This window comes from Schistocerca piceifrons, chromosome 11 (genome assembly GCF_021461385.2).
Source record: "Schistocerca piceifrons isolate TAMUIC-IGC-003096 chromosome 11, iqSchPice1.1, whole genome shotgun sequence".
Classification (NCBI taxonomy): domain Eukaryota; kingdom Metazoa; phylum Arthropoda; class Insecta; order Orthoptera; family Acrididae; genus Schistocerca; species Schistocerca piceifrons.
Genome location: NC_060148.1, coordinates 140413669 through 140438491, shown reverse-complemented (window position 1 = coordinate 140438491; position 24823 = coordinate 140413669). Strand labels below are relative to the sequence as shown.

The following is a 24823-nucleotide window of genomic DNA, read 5'->3' as shown; positions in this document are numbered from 1 at the left end:
CATGTATAGTTTATGCAAGGACGTACAAGTATCCAGAGCGGATTTCCACTCAGCAGTGGATTAGAAACTTCCTGGCAGATGAGTACTGTGTGCCAGACTGGGGCACAAAGCTGGAACTTTTTCATTCTTTAAAGGATGCATAGTAACACAGCAAACAATCGCAAATCCATTGGTCTTGTTAGCATTTTAGCGCATCGAGATTTCATCTTTAGATTTCGGAGCACTTGAGTGAGACACCGATTATAACTATTTCTTGCAGGTCATCCACTCCGTTTTGTGCTGCTATATCGTTTTGACTGGTTTCAGGCACATCAAACAGCAGAGCTGCAGCGCTTGCCGCAGAATACCTCTTTTCTTTAAAGAAGAATTTCGTATGCATTGCAAGAGAGTGAACATGGGATATTTATGTTAAGGATATGAATGACTTGTTCAAATTTGCTATAGATGATTTTAGACGCTGACATGTAGACATGTCTGTCACGAGCTGAAGCAAAATCTTCCACATTACCACTTGAAAATGGCTCAAAAGTCCGAAACTGCAATTGTAAAACAATTTTTATAGTCAATGGCGAATATGACGTCCTTATAATACACATCGAGCTGGGCAGGCACGAACCGAGAGCCGCCGTCACGGCCTTACTTCCGCCAGTACCTCAGCCGCTGCCTTCCAGCCGTCACAGAAGCTCCCCTGCACGGCTGGCGGGACCAGCGCTCCCGGAAGGATGGGCACTGCAGTGACCAGAGGCCTCGGGAGTTGCTTCCTGGGCGAATCCTCACTCTGTAGTGGCGAGTGCAGTCACTTGAAACGTCGGGGATCCGACTTGCCAGGGAGTTTCCTATCTGCATTAGGTGATGTGACATCTGCGATAATTTTCCGTAAAGACTGTATGACACAGGAAGATGAGTTCAATGGACAAACGTGAATGTACCGTCAAGCAGGTCCACTTATTCAGTCCTTTCCACCTAATCCAACGGCTAAGGACAGCGCGATACGATGAGTTAAACTATTTCACATCCGTCTTTGCCAATACCAAACATGTGTTTTTATTTCACAATACGTGTTTTACTTTACTCATTATACCCTTACCAATTGTGGCATTTTCATAATGTTTCCGCTTACATCCGGCAGTGTGCATCCCACCATCTCACACTTGTGTGCCTGACGTGCAGTAGTACATGTCTGCTGACGAAAAACTTGACAAAATGACGCTTGACTATTGCATACAAATGTTTGTTTACTTGGCTCTGAAGCATTCGCTCGGTCTCGTTTCGTGAGTGGTTGGTGCGGGTCTCTCGTTTGGCAGTAGAAATTATCATGCAGAAATTGTTGGCCGTAAAACTTTGTCCTAAGGTCAGTGTTCCGTACATCGATTCGATGCATCTGTGTCAGGTACATCTTATGATGAGAATGGAGCCCTCAGAATCGGGTATGAGGCAATTTTTTTCCTGATTAATCCACGACTGCATTCCCTATAGCCCATCAACGATGGAAAGTTTCCATACTGCGAGATACAATGCAGAACAATCATTACTCTCTGTACTCCTTGTAGTATGGTCCTTGGTTATCACTGTTACTTGACAACGACGTTGTCAATTAAAGTATGAAGCTGCATCATAACGAGTTCCGTGTGATGTCTGGGTCCCCAGTTTGACCGGAAAGCTGTCCCTCCCATAAGACATGTGGTGCCATGGTGCTAAGGCTCGCAAATCATTTCCACGCTACGTACACCAGCACGCTGTTCTGCTTGGAGGTACAGTACCACACCTACTCCACTGACAAGCTGGGACTCAGAATCCGTGCCGTGATAAAATGTATCGTTTGCATGCCACAGATCCAGGAAGTGGATGCATACTGACAATGATCTGAATAATCATTATACTGAGATTTTTTTGGCAAAGAATTTCGGGAAAGGGCTGTTTTTAACGCTATGGAACCGTTCATTTCATAAGGCGACCAAAGAAAGTATTTAAGTGGAGGACGGAGGTAAACATACGGCCGGTGTGGCCGAGCGGTTCTAACCGCTTCAGTCTGGAACCGCGCAGCTGCTACGGTCGCAGGTTCGAATCCTGCCTCTGGCATGGATGTGTGTGATGTCCTTAGGTTAGTTAGGTTTAAGTAGTTCTAAGTTCTAGGGGACAGATGACCTCAGATGTTAAGTTCCATACTGCTCAGAGCCATTTGAACCATTTGAGGTGAACATACAATCTCCACTAAAATGATAAAGAAAGCCCGGAAACTTCTGGACAATTTGCCTATGTACTACACAGCAGTAATACTACAAAACTGACTGCCTTATTCATTTTGGGGGAACGTGCGTTGGCACACAGAGTGGCGAATCCACAGAAGACGCAATCAATACTCGCCACAGGGACGTGGAGTGTCGATGAGCGAGGCAGGCCGCTACCACGGAAGGCAATCGTCGTCAATTAGGGTACAGAGGCAAGGGCAGTGTGCTATAGGCGGCTTTGGCCTGTAGTGCTGGAGCCGTTACTAAAGGTATCATGCGAGTCCAGTAATGAAGTGGAGGAATTTAGAAATGACCGACTGTAAATGGCGATTCGTGAACTACAGAAGAGACACGAAATGGTGCGCTGCCTGAACTAGGAGGGCGGTACCTAAGCTGCACCACTGCCGCTGGAGCTCTGTGACCCCCCCCCCCCTCTTGCATCTCCGGTTTTCGACTTTGTACTGACATCCAACAGAAGGTAAACACGCTGGGTCGTATGAATAAACAAGACGACGTTCTCCGGAGAAGATTCTCGGAGCAAAAGGACATCCTCTGAGAAAGCTCTTACGAGCAAAACATTCGAAGCCATAATCTGTGACGAGAGTGTTCCTTATTCTCACTACCTCTGCTCCCTGCGGAGTTCTCGGTGTGTGTGGTCTGCCTGGTCCGGCACAGAAAGCACGCGCAGTGTCACGTGTCATTCAGCTCGCTCAAACGGGCGACATGTCTGGAACAGGCATCAGTGTGTTCAGGCAGAGTTGCACTACGTTTCATTTTGTTTATTTTATGTGAGGCAACAAATTATTAAGACAACTACGTACAGTTTACGAAAATGTATTCACTTGCGATGTTACGGAATTTACAACATGTGGAAAACTTTTCAGTTATAGATGTTCGGTGAACACATTATGCGAACGAAATCATAAGATTAAATGACACCAAATCGGAACTCTGTCACAGTTCTCCAACACGAGATAATTTTGGCTAAATACGGCGCACAACTGTCTGCTCGCGTGGCAAGCACATAAGCGCCCAACCATGCGTTCCTTACGAGTAACAGGTCGCTAGGTTTGCAATAAACCAGATTAATTTTTCTGGTAACCCTACTTATTTCTAACATCACACTATATAAGACTTATGCTGTGAGAAGACATGAAGGTGAACGTCTCGAAATGTCAGCGACACGGTTGTTTGGTGTAGGCCTACAGCTAAATGTTCTCGTACGTCAGTCTGAAAACTTGGGTCTACTAAATAGCAATAAAAATATTTCAATTTTCACTTCTTTTGAGAGGTCGTCCGCAGATAATGGTATTATTGTCAAAGCGATATAAACTTCTACAGCTCCTCAATTCAGCACTTCGTTGGGCTATATATTTCTTTTTCTGCCTCCCAAGCAATATGAATTCTGCCATCATTGGCAAAATGTAGGTAAAACTTAACAGAACTTACTCAGCCCGAAGAATGCTACAGATCTCGCTTCAATATTTTCCGGTTGTGAGAAGCTCCTCTAGTTTTGTTCACACGAAATCGGAGAACGTTCTTTGTTTTGAGCAACATCCCTCACCCTTTTACTCGCGATGAGCACATTCTCGGCTGGAGTATATTCACTGACTCGCTTTACTCATGTGAACCAAAATTTCCAGTACGAAGTATATCCTCCGTTTTACTGACACGCCCCACTATACTTCGCCAGCACCTCAGCTCTCACCTGGACTCTCCCAGTGGTTCTTCGCCGATCATCTCCCACCCTTCGTCGTCGTCTTCATTGCTTCACCACTCACAGAGGGCCGTAGTCTGGCAGCTCCTTCGCCACTGCCTCCGTCAAATGCTCCACCACCGTCGCCGCCACCTGCGCCACCGTCGACTCCCTCTCCAGCAGCGTCGCTGCCTCTGTCGCCAACACCGTCGCCAGTGCCAAACCGCGGCCCGCCCCAACGCCCCCACCACTGCCGGTGCAGGAAGTTCCAACCACATCCACCACCACTGTAGCTTCGTCACCGTCGTCATAAACTCCTGTCAATGTCCTTATCTACACACAAATGGGGCCACCTATTACACCACAAGCCTCATGCATGCAGTCATAAGACCAAACAAATGAAATAGAATAGATAAAACCTCACGATTCAAAATGAAACCAAGCCAAAAATGATTTCACTAAATTTACGGACATGAAACTAATAATTCCTCTCAACTATCGTCCTTTGTATCTACATCTACGTACATAATCCGCAAGCCACCGTGCGGTGCGTGGCGGAGGGTACCCTGTTCCACAACTAGTCGTTTCCTTTCCTGTTCCGCTCGCTGACAGAGCGAGGGACAGACGCCTTCCTATATGCCTCCTTAGGAGCCGTAATTCCTCGTATCTTGTCTTCGTGGTCCCTACCAGAAATGTATGCTGGCGTCATTAGGATCGTTCTGCAGCCAGCTTCAAGTGCCGATTCTCTAAACTTTCTCAGTTGTTTTCTTCGAAATGAGTGTCTTCTTCCCTCCAACAATTCCCTGCTGAGCTCCCGAAGCATATACGTAACACTTGCATGCTGATCGAAACTCCGGTAAGAAATCTACCTGCTCCCCCTGAAGTATTTCGATGACTTCTTTCTATCCGACCTGGTGCAGATCCCAAAGAGTCGAGCAATGCTGAACAAGAAGTCGCTCTGGCGTCCTATACGGGGTCTCCCTTACACACGAACCACTCTTTCACAAAACTCTCCCAATAAACCCAAGTCAACCGTTCGCCTTTCCTACCAGAATCCTCACACGTTTATTCCATTTCATCTCGCTTCGCAACATTACGCCCAGATATTTAAACGAAGTGACTGTGGTAAGCAGGACACTTGGAATGCCGTATCCGGATATTACGGGTTCGTTTTTGCTTTCTTCTACAGCAAGAGCCACCTGCCATTCATCACACCAACTAGAAATTTTGTCGACGTCATCTTGTGTCAACCTGCAGTCACTCAACTTATTCCATGTGCTCGTTCTTCCGTTATCACCCCGCAATGGGACACCGTGTCAAATGCTTTCGAGAAATCTAGAAATATGGAATCTGCCAGTTGCCCTTCATCCGTAGCTCTCAGTGCATCATGCGAGAAAAGGAAAAGGTGAGTTTCACAGAAGCGATGCTTACCAAAACCGTGTTGATTTGTGCACACAAGCTCCTTAGTCTGAAGAAAGTTGATAATGTCCGAACTGAGAATATGTTCAAGGATTCTGCAGCAGACAGGTGTTAGGGATATTGGTCTTTAATTTTGTGGGTCTGTTCTTTTACCTTTCTTATACACTAGAGTCACTTGCAATTTTTTCCACTCGCTTGGTTCTTAGCGCTGATCGCAAGATTCGCGGTAAATGCAAGCTAAGTAAGGGGCCAATGCCGTACACTACTCTTTGTAAAACCAAACTGGCATTCCATCTAGGCATTGCCACTTATTTATTTTCAGCTGTTTCTCTACGCCAGGGGTACTCATTACTATGATTTCCATACGGGACTCTGTGCGATGGTCAAACGACGGCACGTCTGTACCATTCTCCCACGTGAACGATTTCTTAAACGAGGAATTTTTAACTTCGGGCTTCCTTTTGGAATATTCTAGCGCCAAAGCAGACTGGTCAACGTGTGACTGAATAGAAGCGTTGGATCCGCTTAACGATTTTGCAGAGGAGCAAAACTTTTTCCGGTTCTCCGGTGGTAGCTGTTGTATGATCTTTTCACAGACGCACGAATGTCTACAAATCTTGCTGTCCTCATTTGCGCGTTCTCTTTTGAACCGAGAATGTAACAGCCTTTCCTTCCTCAGCATTTTCCGAAATTTGTTATTAAAGCACGATGAGTCTTTTCCGCCCTTGATCCACTTAGTAGGCGCATACTTTTCCGGATCACGATTTACAGTCTCTTTAAACTTTAGCTATAATTCCTCTATGGCCATAATTCTGGAATTAAATGATTGTATTTTATTGTCTAAGTGAGACGCTGACAACTCCATATCAACTCTCCTAGTGTTCTTGACTGATGTACTGACTTTCGTAACCATAGTCGCTATGATAACATCATGATCACTAATCCCCATCTCTATGCTGACGCCATCGATAAGGTCCTGCCTGTTTGTGCTGGCTGCCGAACTAGCTGCTCAACACAGTTTTCGGAAAACGTGTTCAAAAGTCCTTCACAAGACTGTCTTTCTGCATGACCTGCAGTGAATCCATAGACGTCCCAGTCTATACTCGGTATGTTAAGGTCACCGCCAGCTAGTGTCGCGTGATCTGGATATTAATGCAATGCTGACTATTTACCTTCTTTGAATGGCTCCACATCCGTCCCAGCGGAGTCGGGTGCGTGGTAAAAACATCCAACAACTGATATGGTTTCACCTTGTCCTGTTATGTGCGACCACGTAACTTCCCTATTGCACTCAAATTCAACCTCAGTAAAGAGAATATTTTTTTTGAACTGCAATGAACACTTCCCCTCCTACGGCGTCGAATATGTCTTTCCGATAAACATTCCAAGACTCGCTAAATATATCAGAGTTTTTTTACTTTGGGTCTCAATTCAAGAATAATTTGAGGCTGAGAACGTTCATGGAGGAGAGTAAATTTGGGAACTATGTTAAAATACTTCGACAGTTGACTGATAATAGTTTCAGAGTCAAACTAACTTTACTCTGGAAGCTATCTGATTTCCTAAATGTGTACCAACTGGCGAGTGTTCATGAGAGTACCTCAAACTACCGGCTAGCCTGAAACCCCCCATGTGCACTCCACAAGTACTCTGCTATCCGATTAGCTGCTACCTTTGTGTAGTGCACCCCTGTCTTGAAATCTACCCATCTCCGATTTTCAGTTCACCTTCCCAACCACTGTTACCTTCATTCCCACTGCCTGACACAATATCGATAGTTTTATCCCGTCACACTATCTGCATGTGTCCGTACACAGTGATCCAGTAACCCACTCACAATTCTGATGACAGATGTGGAGTAGCAAACCAAAAATCCCCTCACAATAAACATTGTGGAGTAACAATACCGTTCCTCATAAACAGCTCCAGTTGGCTACAAATCATGTTCAATCATCCTGCATAATACTTTATCCTGAGTATGTATTTTACCACCCTGGCCGTGATCTGTACTACTGCCTGTCTCTGTCATCATCCTATAGCACATAATTTCGTTCCTCACACTGACCACTGCCTCTCCACAGCTGTTTATCCACATCAATTCTCATGATGAACTTAACTGTGGAGGTCGGTTGATCACCTTCGTTTCAGAAGACCTAGTCCATTTCCCAGACACACTCATCCCAAAGTGACACCCCTACCAACCGCTTCAGATATAACTGCAGAAGTCTTTCATCCAATTGATAGCAATCACGACTGAGTCTAACTGTCCATCCTAATCCATGTTCTCCACCTCCATAGCTACCCCACAATAAGCCACCTGATAGAGTCCAACAACACCGCCACAAGACCTGCGGTGCCTGCTGGGTGCTTACCCATTCCCACATAGGAAGCCACCTGGTCACCCTCCATAGTGCCAACATATCTCCAACAATACTCCATTCCACGGCCCCATATGTCAACCACTCGAGAGACTATTCCGCTTTCCTCTCGCTCGCAACCTCCAGTATTTACTCTCTATGCTACGGACTGATTTAAACACACCAACCACAGGACACAATATAAGAACGATGGCTATCCGCTTCCTGCCCTCTGCTGACGTCTTCCCATCTTCCCTCATCGCTGCTTAGATTTTTCCTCCATCTATTGAGATGAACATGACTTGTGGCCTCTTTACCTCACCGACTGGATGCCAGTATCTGGACTAGAGTCGCTACTACATGGTATTACCGTAATTTCTCCCGAAGTGTTTATTTTTTTTCTTTTTTTTTGTCTCGAATAAGACGAGGACACGATCGCTTTTCGTGTCAGGTTCCACATCATTGTTTCCACAAATTATGAAAACTTCGGAAGTATCTGTAACCATCAATATTTTCTCTAGTAAATGCAGTAACATCGTTTTTTTGTGTCTGTTTTCTCCGCTGGTCTGTTACGTAATACGTGGAACATTTTAAGACACAATACGAATCAAAATATTGAAGGCTAAACGGAGTAAAAAGCCGTTGTAAATCACGAGTTTCTGTAACCTTGTCCTTCACTACTGTCTATTAGTGCTAGTTCTTTACTCCATTCTGAATTAAATGATCCCTGTGTTTTCTATAACTTTAATGAATACTTCCATGGATAAAAGTGAGATAAACTCCAATAAACCATAGTGAGTACGACAGACATTTGAGTGTACACTGGTTTATACCTGAATATCAAGTGCCCTGGCCTGTCCTTGTCTTCTTCCACCTCGTAGTGCTCCACCTGTTTGCTGGCGAATTGCAAGTCCTGTACCCATCCGGTTAATTTCGTGCGGAGCATATCTTTCACACGTTCCATGTCCTTAATCCAACTGTGGAGTTGCTGATCACTTGCGTGGTTACCCTGAGACACACAGAAAATAGTTCAAATTACTTTCATAACATGCACAAGCAGCAGCCTGTCTTAATATACAGTTGCATGTAGCACTATTACATGACACTGAAATTACTGCCAGCGCATGAGTGTAGTACATTCAGTTTTGTAAAGGCATAAAAACATTAATGCACAGCAGATGCCTAGTGGGGTTTTATTAAATAAATACATTTCTCAAACTGTGACATCAGATAAGAGAGGTGCAGAAATTTCTTGGTAGTTGACATTACAGACGTCTCAATGTATGAATGTATACTCCCGTGACGATGTATCCAACTGAAATGTTCTGGAGCTGCCAGCAGGGTTGAGTTCCTACGTGTAAAGCCACATGGCGGGGCTGGAACTCTGAGGAGGTTCTATTCAAACTTTTGAACGATTTTCGAAAATTGAATGGCCAGACTGTTGACAGATCCGTCAAAATCCTACTCGTTACCAACGCTGTAAGAAACTTGAACACATGTTATGACCTTCTACAAACGCAATGATAGACATCAACCGCTCCATATCTGAAACATTATCTGAGTTAATTGTGCACACACGAAATGTCAGTTTGACTCAAAATTTTGTAGCGTTTGTCTATTGCCTGGCTGATCGCTTTTGCCGAGAATTTGCGTTTGTTGCTCGTCATCTAACACGATGTCGTCTGTATCTGAACACGTCTCGAATATTGCAGATTTGAAGGAATGTATTGACTGTCCGAGTGTTAAGATCATTTTTTCTGGACCATTTTCGGGTACGAAGTTCACATTTATGTCACATATTAAGGTCTATGCTCCTTTGACGTTGTACATATTGTAGGTTTCTAAGTCACTGCAATAAAGACATGGCCATTTAAATGGCATATTTTCATACTTGAAAAATCACTCACAAAATTCTATAAGGTGCTCCCTGTTGATTTAGAATCATCACATTTTGAAAGAAGCCAGATTTCACATTGCAAATAAAGGAAAAAATCTTAAAATCCCAAATTGGTAAAGGCGCTGCAGTCTGGAACCGCAAGACCGCTACGGTCGCAGGTTCGAATCCTGCCTCGGGCATGGATGTTTGTGATGTCCTTAGGTTAGTTAGGTTTAACTAGTTCTAAGTTCTAGGGGACTAATGACCTCAGCAGTTGAGTCCCATAGTGCTCAGAGCCATTTTTGAACCAAATTGGTAACTATATAACTCTAGAAAATACTTTTTGTATTATTTTGTATCAGTTTGTCTATTTGTCTGTCCATCTGTTGGGAATCTTTTTCTCTGGGTATTATGTTCAAATTATGTCACATACAAAGGTATGTGGACCCTTGGCGGCGTAAAAACTGTAAGCTTATAATTCACTCCAGTCAACAGATACGGACGGCCGTTTATGTCTCGTGGTTTGATAATCGAAAACTCACTCATCGAAACCTATAGGGTGCCCTCCATTGACTTGGAATCGTGAGATTTGGCAACAACTAAGTTTTCCGGTACAAGTAAAGTAAAAAATCTGAAACTTGTTAACTTTTAATTATATCACACAAAAATGTCGTTTTCGATTTGGACATACATTGTATTCATGACCTGTTGAAAGTATAACATACGAACATTACTGCATCCAAAAATAAATTGTATGTTGTATTCATGATTTAGTACGTAAACAGAAATGTGTTATTAAATCTTGTCTCCCTACATACATAAACTAAAGTCCTCTGCTTGCTTGTTCTTGTTTGTTTGGGCTGAGGAAATAACATAGAATTTTTGAATCGATCTTGGTATAGCTGGGACCAGTATCTTGCCAGTAAAGTTACAAAGTGTCGATAACAGACAAAAATCATTGGGAATCTCGATTCCCAGGATGGGGAGTTTGTACAGAACCCTTAGTGCGTGAGTCCCTCTCGCACTTGCCCACTCTGTTTTCCTTTCTTCTATCTACCCTAGCATCAACCAGTATGTTGTTCTGGAAGATGAGTGCTCACCACAGACATGGGTGCCGTCGGGAGTGTCTGAAGGAAGTGGGACGGAACTGCTCTTGTTCTGTGTACGTGGAGTCCCCAATCATTTTGGGTCACACTGAAACAGGTGACTGTGGTTCCACAATAGATTATATTGAGATAGGGAACCAATACTCGAAAGTGCATATTTATTTTGTTAAGGGCATACACTGCATACACCACCTAACAACAATGTAGTTCATAGTAATTCTTCAAAGCAACGACTGTCAGTCTGAATGCATGTATTGCAATGATGCCTGCAGTTCTTCACACTCTTGCAAAGATCTCGGGTGTCCGTTGTGCACTCGAACAGTAGCAGCTGATAAACTGTGTACACACCAGACCACCAAACGGACCTACTGTGCACAACTAGGCCCGTAGCACTCAAGCATCGCAGTGGCGCATTAACCTGTGACGCAAGCACACCACTGACCCTGCTGTCAGCTGTCCATTGCATCAGATAGCTTGTGTCGTGTTCATGGTGAGGTGTGTTGCTGTGTACAGTGCACAATGAGTAATCAAAGGTGAAATGTGCAAGCACTGGGACGAACGGATTTTGAGCCCTATGTCTGCTTGTGTCAATCCAGTATCGTTCACAGCGCTGTACTTTCCAACTTCATACAGTTTGTATTGTTTGTGGATGAGGCGTCATTCATCCGTGATGTTGTTTTCAAAAGCCAAACAGGCAGATCTAGAATGAGGACAACACCCACGCCACCCATATCGGAGGCCAACAGCAAAGATTCTCAGTCACGGTATTTTAAGGCATTATCCAAGATCATTCCACTTTGATGTTAATGTTTGCAAGCACCAAGCACCTGAAGAATACTCACACTCACTGTAGGACTGGAAAGGGGGGTCCTCTCTGATGGCCATTGCGATCGCTGGATCTTACAACCCTCGACTTCATTCTCTGAGGTTATGCCAAGATGTAGGTGTACGAAACACCTGTAGATGCAGCTGAAGACCTGCTTGCCAGGGTCCAAGCTGCCTGCCTCCTGGTACAACATTGTTGCTCACGGGCGAGGCCTCCACGACCAATGCGGCCGCTTCATGTTTAAAGATGATTAAAGATGTAGCTGTTGTCACACACATCGACTCAGTCTGTGTTTCGTCAAGTTTCTACACAGTTGTCACTTCTGCCCAGCTGCTCAGAACAACGAAGTGTGACATGTCTTGGAAGACAGTAGCGTGATTGACTCGATTCCACTATCGCAGTAGCCGCCACGATACAGGAATGACCTATGAGGATATGCTGACATCACTCCGAAACTGTGATCACAGAGAGAGCGTCATGCACGTCAAAGGTCGTGAGGTGGTGGTATGAATGTGGGATATTTTCAAGAACACTGCCATCCTGAATTTGGAATCATTCAACTGTATGTCAGTCCGACACCTTAGGCAAGTGTACGGTGGTGGAGAGAAAAACGGATTTACTTGTGTTGCAGATATGTGCAAAATTTATTTTCTTAATAAAATTTTTGTACTTATTTAAATACTCCCGAGCTCATTTTTTACAGTTCTTTTGTCAGCTATGTTTATTTACCAGGCGACATCTACACACTTTTTGAAGAACTGTCGAGATGATTTCCCAAGTTTCTGCAATGTGTCGCTCTAAACGTAACCGATCAGCAGCTACTTGCAGCCAGCATATTCCATTTCGCGCATTTCTGTCACAGCACAATCCCACTCGTTTAATATGTGGAAGTTCTTTTCTTACGAGAAATAAACCCGTTTGTTCTGCCTTGCGTCCACGCTTGGTAAGTAATGAGAGCAGTTGCAAGTTGAGAGAGGCATGTGTAAATGTGTACCAACACGCTGGGCACTGTCGCAATGCGCTATGTGTAAGTAATGTTAGTGGGGAGAGAAGAAGCGTGATGAATTGCGACTTGAATTGCTGATCAGCGCACGCTGCGTGGCTGAAGGGGTTTGTAAACAGCACTGCGGAGGGAGACCCGAGTCTTGCTCTCTCTCCGACTGCCAGCCAGCCCTGATATCGGAGTCAAGCGCTCGTGCGGTATCCGTGACGACCATGGTGACTGCAGTCATGGCCACGCACGTTGGATAACAATGATGACGCCGCACTGTTGTCACTGTTTACCAACGACGGTGTGATGTCATTCATCATGGTCACCTTGGCTGAGGATGAAAGCAAGTATACATATTTTCTACAGTGTTTTTGTTTATACGCTACTGGCCATTAAAATTGCTACAGATGCGAAATTTAACCGACAGGAAGAAGATGCTGTCATATGCAAATGATCAGCTTTTCAGAGCATTCACAGAATGTTGGCGCCGGTGGCGACACCTACAACGTGCTGACATGAGGAAAGTTTCCAACCGATTTCTCATACACAAACAGCAGTTGACCGGCGTTGCCTGGTGAAACGTTGATATAATGCCTCGTGTAATGAGGAGAAATGCGTACCATCACGTCTCCGACTTTGATAAAGGTCGGATTGTAGCCTATCGCGATTGCGGTTTATCGTATCGCGACATTGCTGCTCGCTTTGGTCGAGATTCAATGACTGTTAGCAGACTATAGAAACGGTGGGTTCAGGAAGGTACTACGGAACGCCGTGCTGTATCCCAAGTGCCCCGTATCACTAGCAGTCGAGATGACAGGCATCTTAGCCGCGTAGCTGTAATGGATCGTGCAGCCACATCTCGATCCCTGAGTCTACAGATGGGGACATTTGCAAGACAACAATCATCTGCACGAACAGTTCGACGACGCTTGCAGCAGCATGAACTATCAGCTTGGAGACTGTGGCTGCGGTTACCCTTGACGCTGCATCACAGACAGGAGCGCCTGCGATGGTGTACTCAACGACGAACCTGGTTGGGCGAATGGCAAAACGTCATTTTTATCGGATGAATCCAGGTTCTGTTTACAGCATCACGATGGTCGCATCCGTGTTTGGCGACATCGCGGTGAACGCACATTGGAAGCGTGTATTCGTCATCGCCATACTGGCGTATCACCCGGGGTGATGGTATGGGGTGCCATTGGTTACACGTCTCGGTCACCTCTTGTTCGCAATGACGGCACTTTGAACAGTGGACGTTACATTGCAGATGTCTGACGACCCGTGGCTCTACCCTTTCTCTGCGAAATCCTACATTTCAGCAGGATAATGTACGACCGCATGTTGCAGGTCCTGTACGGGCCTTTCTGGATACAGAAAATGTTCGACTGCTGCCATGGCCAGCACATTCTCCAGATCTCTCCCCAATTGAAAACGTCTGGTCAATGGTGGCCGAGCAACTGGCTCGTCACAATACGCCAGTCACTACTCTTGATGAACTGCGGTATCGTGTTGAGGCTGCATGGGCAGCTGTACCTGTACACGCCATCAAAGCTCTGTTTGACTCAATGCCCAGACGTATCAAGGCCGTTATTACGGCCAGAGGTGGTTGTTCTGGGTACTGATTTCTCAGGATCTACGCACCGAAATTCCATGAAAATGTAATCACTGTCAGTTCTAGAATAATATGTTTGTCCAATGAATACCCGTTTATCATCTGCATTTCTTCTTGGTGTAGCAATTTTAATGGCTAGTAGTGTAAGTGATTCTTGTGGGTTCTACTTCTTCTTTTCTAGCTGTGAGCAGGCGTTACCCGCTGTGGGATCTGAACCCAGCAGCTGATAATGATGATGACGATGATGATGATCTCTGGGGAACGACTTCGATTGTTCAGAGGCAGATATCGCTTATTCTACAGTACTAAATTTTTTGTTTGTTATTTTTGAGATGCTCTAGTTTGTAGATGTTCTCAATGCGAATATCTGTGTTTTGACACGACCACCTGCTACTAGTTCTTTTGCACCTGTGTTTTCGTTTGGGTTTGTCCATATTCTTTCAGACACATTCCCCTGCCGACGTCATACACCTCCTCTAGTACCCATGCTGGATATGCCCTTAATGACAAACATGCCCACTGATGATGAGTTGCTGGAAGTGTATTCCAGTAATGAACACAACAACAGTTTTACTTGTAAGTACTCAGAATTTATTATTATTATTATACGAATGCGGATTTTTATTTCTCCTTCCTTAGATACTTATCAACTGCGTCTCTTTCTCCTTCTCGTGTGCAGAGTTATTAGCAGTTCGACGTGTTGTTGAGGGGAAGAGCATTGTCCAAGTTAGGGGGAGAGCTGTCGTGACATCATGGGGTGAGTCGATACCAGAGTGTTCATACTGAGTCACTTTTCTGAGGTGCAGGAAAGGGAGTCCTGTAAGACACTCAGCTGTATGCTCTACCTTGATTTATATTCATAAGATTTTGATCAACTTATTGTGGGGTCCAGTTACATCTCTCTTCAAAAGTATATACTGCTAACAAAAAGCATGTCCTAATGCCCAGAATCATGACGAGAGAAATTTAAATTGATTTCCATGGTTGCTTCTCACTAGTGATAGAAATAAACCAAAACATACAGGGCATACAGATACACAACAAACACCAGATGTCCAGTGATGTTCCAATTTCTTGTTTATGGCCGAATGTAGGAAAGCCATAAGAAGAAGACAAACATTGACACGCTGTGTGGCATATCGACAAAGAAGTCGAGCGTAAATTAGGTGGTCCTAAAATTAAAATCTTATGTCAAGGGAATAGTGCGAGATGGTTGCTCACTGAGCTTGAAAGTCTTGTACGGGATGTTTATAACATTTATAGTGAAAACGTCCTCATGACCAACGTGAAGGAGAATGATGCATTGTACAAGCAGGCAGCTGATCGTTATATCTGTGGACTGTGACTGGACAGAGGTGAGGAAGCTCCCTGTAGAGTCTGTTGCCACGTAACGGGGAAGTCCCAGAGTGCAGCTGACAACCCATGTAACTTTAAGTACCAACTGCCACAGCACACAGCCATCTTTTCCACAATTTCAGTGAGCATGATGCCCACTTTCTAGTTCAGCACTTTGACGAGTCTGGGTAGTAGGATGATAAGATCAGTGTCATTGCTGACACCGTTGACAAATACATGCCGCTTCAAAGAGGATCACACCACTTCCTGAATTCACAACGCTTCATCCTTACGTCTCTTTAGAAATTTGCTGAACCAACGCGTTCTGGAGATATTCTTAGCAAAGGGAGCCACTTATCTCGATGATGTAGAGTTTCAAGAGTTTCAACTTGCGACGGAGAAGGGGTCTTTCCTTACGAATATCTGGATTCTCTAGTAAACTAAGAGGCATTTCCATAATGAATGGAAAGAACGGGCACTGGATGAATGAACAGCAGGACTTCGGCATCTCTGATTTATCAGAACATGTAAAATGACGAACACCAATGTACATCTGACCGCCAACATCTTTGAGAAGTTCTGTAGCATATGGCTGAGATTTCGTGGGATGCCATGTTAAGAAAGACACAAGCCAGCATCGAATTCTTGACCAACGTTGAGATGCATGTCTTCCTGAAACATGCGGTCCACGAGTGACTTTGCCAATGTGTGCGCAGGTATGCCAAGGCAAATAACTTGCAAATAATCGATGGGGAGTACAGGTTGTCTGACGATTTCAGTTTCATACTGTACCTGGATTTAAACTGTCTCTAAAGGCAAACCATGCAACAAAGTCTCCCTTTTCAAGGGCTCTCATGGATGTCCAAAGGGGAAATCACCAGACTGAGGAAGGAGATCAAATATGTGGCTGCTGATGCTGTTGAGGGATATGTCCTAGAGGTAGAGCTGGACTATCCCACAAGTCTGCATGACAGACACGGTGATTTGCACAGCCTGATAGACTTTCACGTTCAGGGACGTCAACAGGTGCCTCCTCTAGTGCATTGACGCTGCACCACAAATGTTTATCAGGAGACCTTTCGACCGAGGTTATATACTGAGGTATATACTGCAGTTCCAGCTGGAAGCAGGGGTGTCCTATCACGATCACAAGTGGTTCATCGGGGGGCATAGGTGTGGAAATCTGCTGCACCCAGACTATTTACTGATGTGTCTGGGTGGGTTTATTTGTTAGTAAAAAGGTTAAAGGTGTTCCACTTGACTGGGTGTGTGTGGAATAGTTTGATGAGCTGTTTGTCACAGTTCTGACTGCATGTTTGAGATTATGAATGTTTCATTGCACACTGCGTGCGTCCATGTGTGTGTGTGTGTGTGTGTGTGTGTGTGTGAGAGAGAGAGAGAGAGAGTGAGAGAAAGAGAGAGAGAGAGAGAGAGACAGAGTATATATTTCGTGTGGAACATGTACAATATGCATCCGTGTAAAGAAGGTATATTATATGTTTATGGTGCGTGTGTGTGTGTGTGTGTGTGTGTGTGTGTGTGTGTCTGTGTGTGTGTTGTTTTTAAGCTGCCATTGCTGTTGCTGTTCTAAGTATGTACACACTGAAAACTTCTCTCTCTCTCTGAGTTACTAATAAGTGTTTAATAGACATTGGAAATAAAAAAATTACCTTATTCACAAAAGAATGTGTATATTGTAATGAATCAATTACGAAATAACAAAACTGTTACGTATATCACAAATACGAGAAAAAATGGAAATTAAAAAGCTTTCAGTTGTTTTCACAATACAGTTGTTCTTCTTTTTCATATTTTTTGAATGAAATACCTCCTTTATCAGTTTTATATTGATGGCAGGTGGCAGAGAAAAAAGAAATCCTTTTCGAATACAGTATTTTTTAAATTTACATACATACATACATAGCCGACCGGTTCCAGGCGGGATAGCGATTTATCGCCTCCAATTCGTATTTGCGAAAGTAGAGCTTTGCGCATGTGCGCCCGGAATACTGCACGCGTTTAGGTGTGTGTGTGTGTGTGTGTGTGTGTGTGTGGGACGTGCGTCACGTCCTCGCTGTGACAGCATGCGGTTAGCGGTCAGCGGGCAGCTAACATCCCATTTGTGATCTGAGCCGCTTCCCAATTCCGACAGCCCTGCTGCGGGCGTCACAACACAGGGCGAGGGAGGCCAGCGAGCGACACGGGCCGAGTCCACACAGTAGGGGGCCCGGCTTACGGACCGACCCAAAATCACTGTAGTGGTGACACGTGGCTGCAGTCGACTCTTACCCGTACGTCGATAAGCAGTATAGAAAACGAAAAATAAAATTCAGAATTTCCCTCGTTGTGCAGGAGCAGTGAATTGGAAGGTGGTGCACACTTTTGAATCGTCACCTTCCAAAACGTTGAATCCGTCGTCCTTGCGATGGCGCCACTGGGCTTTCTGCCATCTAGACCTAATCTATGCCGGCCGGTGTGACTGAGCGGTTCTAGGCGCTTCAGTCTGGAACCGCGCGACTGCTACGGTCACAGGTTCGAATCCTGCCTCTGGCATGGATGTGAGTGATGTCCTTAGGTTAGTTAGGTTTAAGTAGTTCTAAGTTCTAGGGGACTGATGACCTCAGAATTTGAGTCCCATAGTGCTCAGAGCCATTTGAACTATTCTGACCATACATACATACATATTTGTACACAGTATTATGTGAGAGCCCAGTTACCAGGGGCACAGGGTCAAAATCGTAAGCTGCGTCGCTACCTGGGCCACAGTACGCTTTGCCATACTACTCTGCAGGGCTGTAGTGAAGAACCACGAGAGGAATTATCTCGAATACGAAAACCTCAAGACTGCTGCAGCTGTCTGAAGACTTAAGTTTCATTCAGGAAGCAAAGTGTGTCTTTAAATCGAAACTATCTGTACAACATTGGTTTCACTGAATAACTTTTCACAATTACACTTATCTTAAACAGGTGCAGTGTATGATCAACGAAGCGTAGCTGCACCGCAAATGTAATAAAGAAGTCGTCCTTTAAACATTCTCACAAGCTGTGAGGTACTAACCCTACAAAATATTGGATACGTATCAGGTAAATTGCCTTTGCTGCAGTGAAATGCATGGATGATGGTATCGAAAACTAGATGCAATGACAGGACATGATACGATGTCTGCAGAAACCATTCTTAAATACGGAACCCGCAACTATCAGTCTTTGAAATTACCATACAGAAAACATCCGTAAAATTTATAGGAAAAAGATTTAATGTACCCAGAACCTTTTCAGTTCACTAAAACAGGTATCGCCTAATTCTCTTCTCAAAGGATCCAAAATGAGGCTCACACGACACTTTAGGGACTGCCACGTTGCTACATACGCCACAAAAAGCTACACAAAGACACAGATCATACTGCGTCCTTTTGCTTTCCATATATACTACTGTCAGAATCCAAACAGTCATAATGCACAGTGGCCATTCTATGTGTTAAGGTTGGGTTGTTTGGGGAAGGAGACCAGACAGCGAGGTCATCGATCTCATCGGATTAGGGAAGGATGGGGAAGGAAGTCGGCCATGCCCTAAATCAGAATGGCCGGACACGGGACTGAACCGTCGTCCTCCCGAATGCGAGTCCAGTGTATGTGTTAAGATCACATAGCTCTTATTCTTGGTAGTGGGAAAATCACTGGTGGTAGTGTTCATAAATCATAGACAGAGAATTCAGACTCGATAATGGTTCGAGTTAGGCCACGAGACACGTGCAGAAAGGCTAACGACTGAGATGAATGCTCTCAGAAAGCAGCATCCGGTTTCACGTCAGTCTGGCACAGATTTTCATTGGCCTTGACGCAGTCACTAGATATTCCACTTGTGACTGTAGTAGCACAGTGCATTTAACAAAGCCACTCGCAGACGCAACACACGCTAACTGGTGGACCTCAACTGCAGGTTTTCGTTATCGACGCGCGTCCTCTGTGGCTGCGGCGGCTGGGGCATTGCCGTGTCACACGGACAGTGCTGGCTGGCAGTGGTGAGCACAGGGGGCCACCAATGGCGTCGAGCCACAACTGTCAGCTGCGTTATCGTCTGGTCATGGAGTCCTGGGAAATGGTCACGTGAATGTTAAGGTGGGAAGAGTTTGAGCAGTTGTAACGAACTGTATAAATTATGTGGTATGTATACAGGTTCGTTACGAGATTTGAAGTTGACGAACCTCCATGTTGAGAGAAGTAATTTTATAGGCCTTCCATATGGAGTAGAGATTCTTAGGAAGAGAAGATGCTGATGGAGACTTGAAATGCCACACTGAGACTTCACTCTCCACTAAATATGAAGCTAACATGCTTCAGCTTGTAAAGCAGGATGCAAAGTTATCTGAATCTGTTAAAGAAGTAGCTAGCAAATACGAGAAAAGAAAGATACAGACGATTTTCTTCGATCTCTAACCATTCCGAGCTTAGCCTCCCTGTATCATAGCCCCAAATGGCTCACAGAAGTAGACGTTGGTTCAGAATTCTTCCAGATGGTTTGTATTAGAACTGGAGAGCCAAAGATAGCTACAGTGTGAAGAAGGTAAACTGGGGAACACTCTCCAAGAACTGACCAGGTGGTGTGTGTCATTTCGTCACCCCCTGTACGTACAATACAGTTTATAAGAGGAGGAAGAAAACTCCACTTACCATTCGTTCGAATGCGAGGGGAACCAACAGCTGCGAGGCGTGCGTCGCATCGAGTGAGAGCAGCTGCGCCAAGTCCCGCCAGTAGCTGGAGAGTCGTTCCCGGAAAACAGCCGCCTGGGCCTGCAGTTCTGCACAAGACGGGAGACGACGGACTGGTGAACAAGCCAGTGGATCAGACTTCTGTAGGAAGCACAGCTTTCACTTTCTGCACCCACAAAGTGTATACAGGTAGAGCATTTACCTTTTGAAACTAGATCAATATACAATGTCAGTAATCGTATGAGTTACAGCATGGACACCTTGACCGAACTTTACAACGCTCATATTCCAGCGACAAATTTAAAGAGCACATGACGCAAAGAGAGAGGAGTACCATCACCTAACGTAGATCTAGTAATAAAAATTAACCTAAGGGTAGAAGTATCAAAATACCTGAAGAAGTGGAAATATACAACTATTTCAAAAATCACCCACACGGCTTGCCCAACAATAAGACAGATTTAAGAAATAAGAGATCTTGAGATAAAATCCAGTCAGTTTTATGTGCTAATAATAGAAAGTAACATTAATGAGGATGAATAGTTTGGCTGTTTGACTTTGACTTACTGAGAAGCACAGGACGTAACGATTTGCACAGGATCGTGTCTATGCTGGTTTTATAATATGAGTAGTCTTCACGACGTTTCCCGTGAGTTGTATGATATGTATGGAAATGAGGAAGAATTACGTCCACTCATACACGTACACTCCTGGAAATGGAAAAAAGAACACATTGACACCGGTGTGTCAGACCCACCATACTTGCTCCGGACACTGCGAGAGGGCTGTACAAGCAATGATCACATGCACGGCACAGCGGACACACCAGGAACCGCGGTGTTGGCCGTCGAATGGCGCTAGCTGCGCAGCATTTGTGCACCGCCGCCGTCAGTGTCAGCCAGTTTGCCGTGGCATACGGAGCTCCATCGCAGTCTTTAACACTGGTAGCATGCCGCGACAGCGTGGACGTGAACCGTATGTGCAGTTGACGGACTTTGAGCGAGGGCGTATAGTGGGCATGCGGGAGGCCGGGTGGACGTACCGCCGAATTGCTCAACACGTGGGGCGTGAGGTCTCCACAGTACATCGATGTTGTCGCCAGTGGTCGGCGGAAGGTGCACGTGCCCGTCGACCTGGGACCGGACCGCAGCGACGCACGGATGCACGCCAAGACCGTAGGATCCTACGCAGTGCCGTAGGGGACCACACCGCCACTTCCCAGCAAATTAGGGACACTGTTGCTCCTGGGGTATCGGCGAGGACCATTCGCAACCGTCTCCATGAAGCTGGGCTACGGTCCCGCACACCGTTAGGCCGTCTTCCGCTCACGCCCCAACATCGTGCAGCCCGCCTCCAGTGGTGTCGCGACAGGCGTGAATGGAGGGACGAATGGAGATGTGTCGTCTTCAGCGATGAGAGTCGCTTCTGCCTTGGTGCCAATGATGGTCGTATGCGTGTTTGGCGCCGTGCAGGTGAGCGCCACAATCAGGACTGCATACGACCGAGGCACACAGGGCCAACACCCGGCATCATGGTGTGGGGAGCGATCTCCTACACTGGCCGTACACCACTGGTGATCGTCGAGGGGACACTGAATAGTGCACGGTACATCCAAACCGTCATCGAACCCATCGTTCTACCATTCCTAGACCGGCAAGGGAACTTGCTGTTCCAACAGGACAATGCACGTCCGCATGTATCCCGTGCCACCCAACGTGCTCTAGAAGGTGTAAGTCAACTACCCTGGCCAGCAAGATCTCCGGATCTGTCCCCCATTGAGCATGTTTGGGACTGGATGAAGCGTCGTCTCACGCGGTCTGCACGTCCAGCACGAACGCTGGTCCAACTGAGGCGCCAGGTGGAAATGGCATGGCAAGCCGTTCCACAGGACTACATCCAGCATCTCTACGATCGTCTCCATGGGAGAATAGCAGCCTGCATTGCTGCGAAAGGTGGATATACACTGTACTAGTGCCGACATTGTGCATGCTCTGTTGCCTGTGTCTATGTGCCTGTGGTTCTGTCAGTGTGATCATGTGATGTATCTGACCCCAGGAATGTGTCAATAAAGTTTCCCCTTCCTGGGACAATGAATTCATGGTGTTCTTATTTCAATTTCCAGGAGTGTATTTATAATTAGGGTGTATTTATTTTAACATAAGTAATACATTTTAATAATTCAGTAAAAAAATGAATAAGGTGTTTTGCAAGTGTAGCTGAAAAAGCCATTCTCGGCCTAAACGTACTAAGGACCATGGAAATGTACGACTATATTTGTACTGGTACAATATCTTACATATTAACAGTACATTTCGCAATTACATGGTGATACACATAATGTTCTGTAATTTGTGACAAGTATCCAGTCACATGTTTTTATCTCATTTTTGTACTCCTTTTTCTTTTTATTTGTCCAGTGGATCAATTCATGTACGAAAGTTGTTGTGAATGCGATTTATGCCTTTGTGATGTTATTATGGTACAAAGAATACATACGTAAATATATATATATATATATATATATATATATATATATATATATATATATATATATATATATATGATTATTACTGCCATGGTTTCATGAGCAGCCAAGCTACTGTAAGCCTTTGACGATGGATACCATATGTACTATTACGCCTCATCATAATAAAGTAGTGTCTTATCTTATTTCTTTACATCAAATGATTGTATCGTAAACAGAGTGGCAAATTCTGTAAACGAATGTAAACACACTGTTAAGATACTCTGATATAAAACGTTTACTGTGGGAAGTATAATCACTGCTAAGAACAAAGAAGAAACGACTTGTGAATATGTTCCCCACCAACCGCCTCAGTTGCCATATAAGTAACATGAACAGTGATTTGAGGGGATTCATGTTAGTGAAGTTAACATCAGTAACAATAAATTTACCTTATGGCATAACTATGATCCTTACGCTAATCTAAAGTTGATGTACACTCGGAGTTAGGAGACTGAACATACAGAGACAACAGTGAGATATACACACGTCAGAAGATTCGTAAATTTTGACACCTCCAGTGGCCCAATGCAAGTGACGTACAGTTTATAGCATTTGTTCTAATATAACTGCCTCATGTATGGGATGATAGTGGCGTTCTATACATGCCATCTGCCCTTCACTTTTCGGTTATTGCTGTATACCTGCATAAAGGGCATAGGATCGAAACTGTAGTCGTGGAAACAAATAATGTTACAGTTAATGGCAGATACGACGTCTTTAAGAAATATACTGCATTATTTTTATGCCTGTGCGAAATTTTTCGCATTTCGTCCTTATGCGAGCTTATTTTCAGTACAGAAAAGACATTGCTACAGATGGTGAATGATGTGTGTACACGATGTTTATTGTGTTCCTAATGCTATTGGGATTACTCAGCGGCAAATCGCAAAAGAGAAAGTCCAAAGAAGGTGCATCTTTATGTCTCTGTAAAAAAAGGAATCATCGGCATGAGGGACTTGAGAGCATCGTACCGACACATTACACTGGCATCTGGCTGTAGGGCAACGACTGCAGAATGTATAGCCACGGGTTGGGGTGGAGACAACAGAGAGCTGAGAAGTTCACCAGCCATCACAGACAGACCGATGTAACCTGGGTTGAGATCTGTGGCTACCACTGACACCACACCACAAGCAGCATAGCGTAGGGCGTTCTGTGGTGTTCAGCGGCGGGAGCCGCTTTTGCCTGTGGTGGTCAGGTCGACGCTGCTCTGTCCTCAGGTGGCCTCGTGAGACATCACGGGAAGCAGCGGTCGTCGAGATGCCTACCTCTCCAGCCCACAGAAACAAACGGGGGTTAGGAAGACTCGCGATCAAATCATGTGAAAGGCATGTGGAACAGTTCTTAGGAATTTCGAAAATTCTTGAGAAATTTGGAAGCCAAATTATTATTCAAATTGGTTCTCGAGATAAACAATCAGTATCTCTGGAAAATATCATTCACATAGTTCTGTATGTTGCAAGGGCACATAAGTGCGAGGACATCCGCACAAATACCTAAAGAGCTCTCACACTCAAGTTGCTGACAAGAATATGTGTATAAGAGGAAAAAGAAGATTGAGGAAGTGTTAGATTACGATCAATTTGGTTTTAGGAAAGGTAAAGGCATCAGAGAAGGACTTGTGGGTTGGCGATTGATGATTAAAGGGAGACTTAGGGACCAATCTAGAAACGTCCGTAGGATTTGTAGTTAGATAAAAATCCCACGATACTTTAAAATGATGCAGGATTTCCGAAACTCTCAGGAAAATGGGTGTAACCTCTAGCAAAAGAAAGGTTACGTGCAATAGGTACATCAAATAAGAGGATAAAACAGGAAGACCAATAACAGCTCAAATTAGGAAAGGTGAAAAACATACATGTAATCGCCCCTACCATTCAATCTGTACATCGAAGTAGGAATGAGAGGTTCAGAAATGGAATTAAAATTCGTGTTGAAAGGCTATCAATGAGAGGGTACACTCTATGAATTAAGACTAAACCGAAGAAAGACTAAATTAATGAACTCTAGCAGAAATGGGATCAGTGTTCAACTTAAGGTCAGAACTGTAGACGAGGATCTAGACCAACTGAAAGAATTCTGGTACCTTGAGAATAAAGTAACTCATAATGGACAAGTTAAAGAGAACATAAAAAGT

The 24823-nt window shown here is 44.7% G+C and overlaps 1 protein-coding gene across 1 annotated transcript in view; it reads right to left on the bottom strand.

Moving 5' to 3' along the window:
- LOC124719815 overlaps window positions 1–24823 on the bottom strand; it is an 80724-nt gene that overhangs the window by 12881 nt on the left and 43020 nt on the right. The window contains exons 4-5 of the mRNA XM_047245005.1: window positions 20121–20272; window positions 8534–8709 (exon numbers count right to left, since the gene is read on the bottom strand). Of these exons, the coding sequence (XP_047100961.1) occupies window positions 8534–8709; window positions 20121–20272 (328 nt within the window). The remainder of the gene's footprint in view (window positions 1–8533; window positions 8710–20120; window positions 20273–24823) is intronic.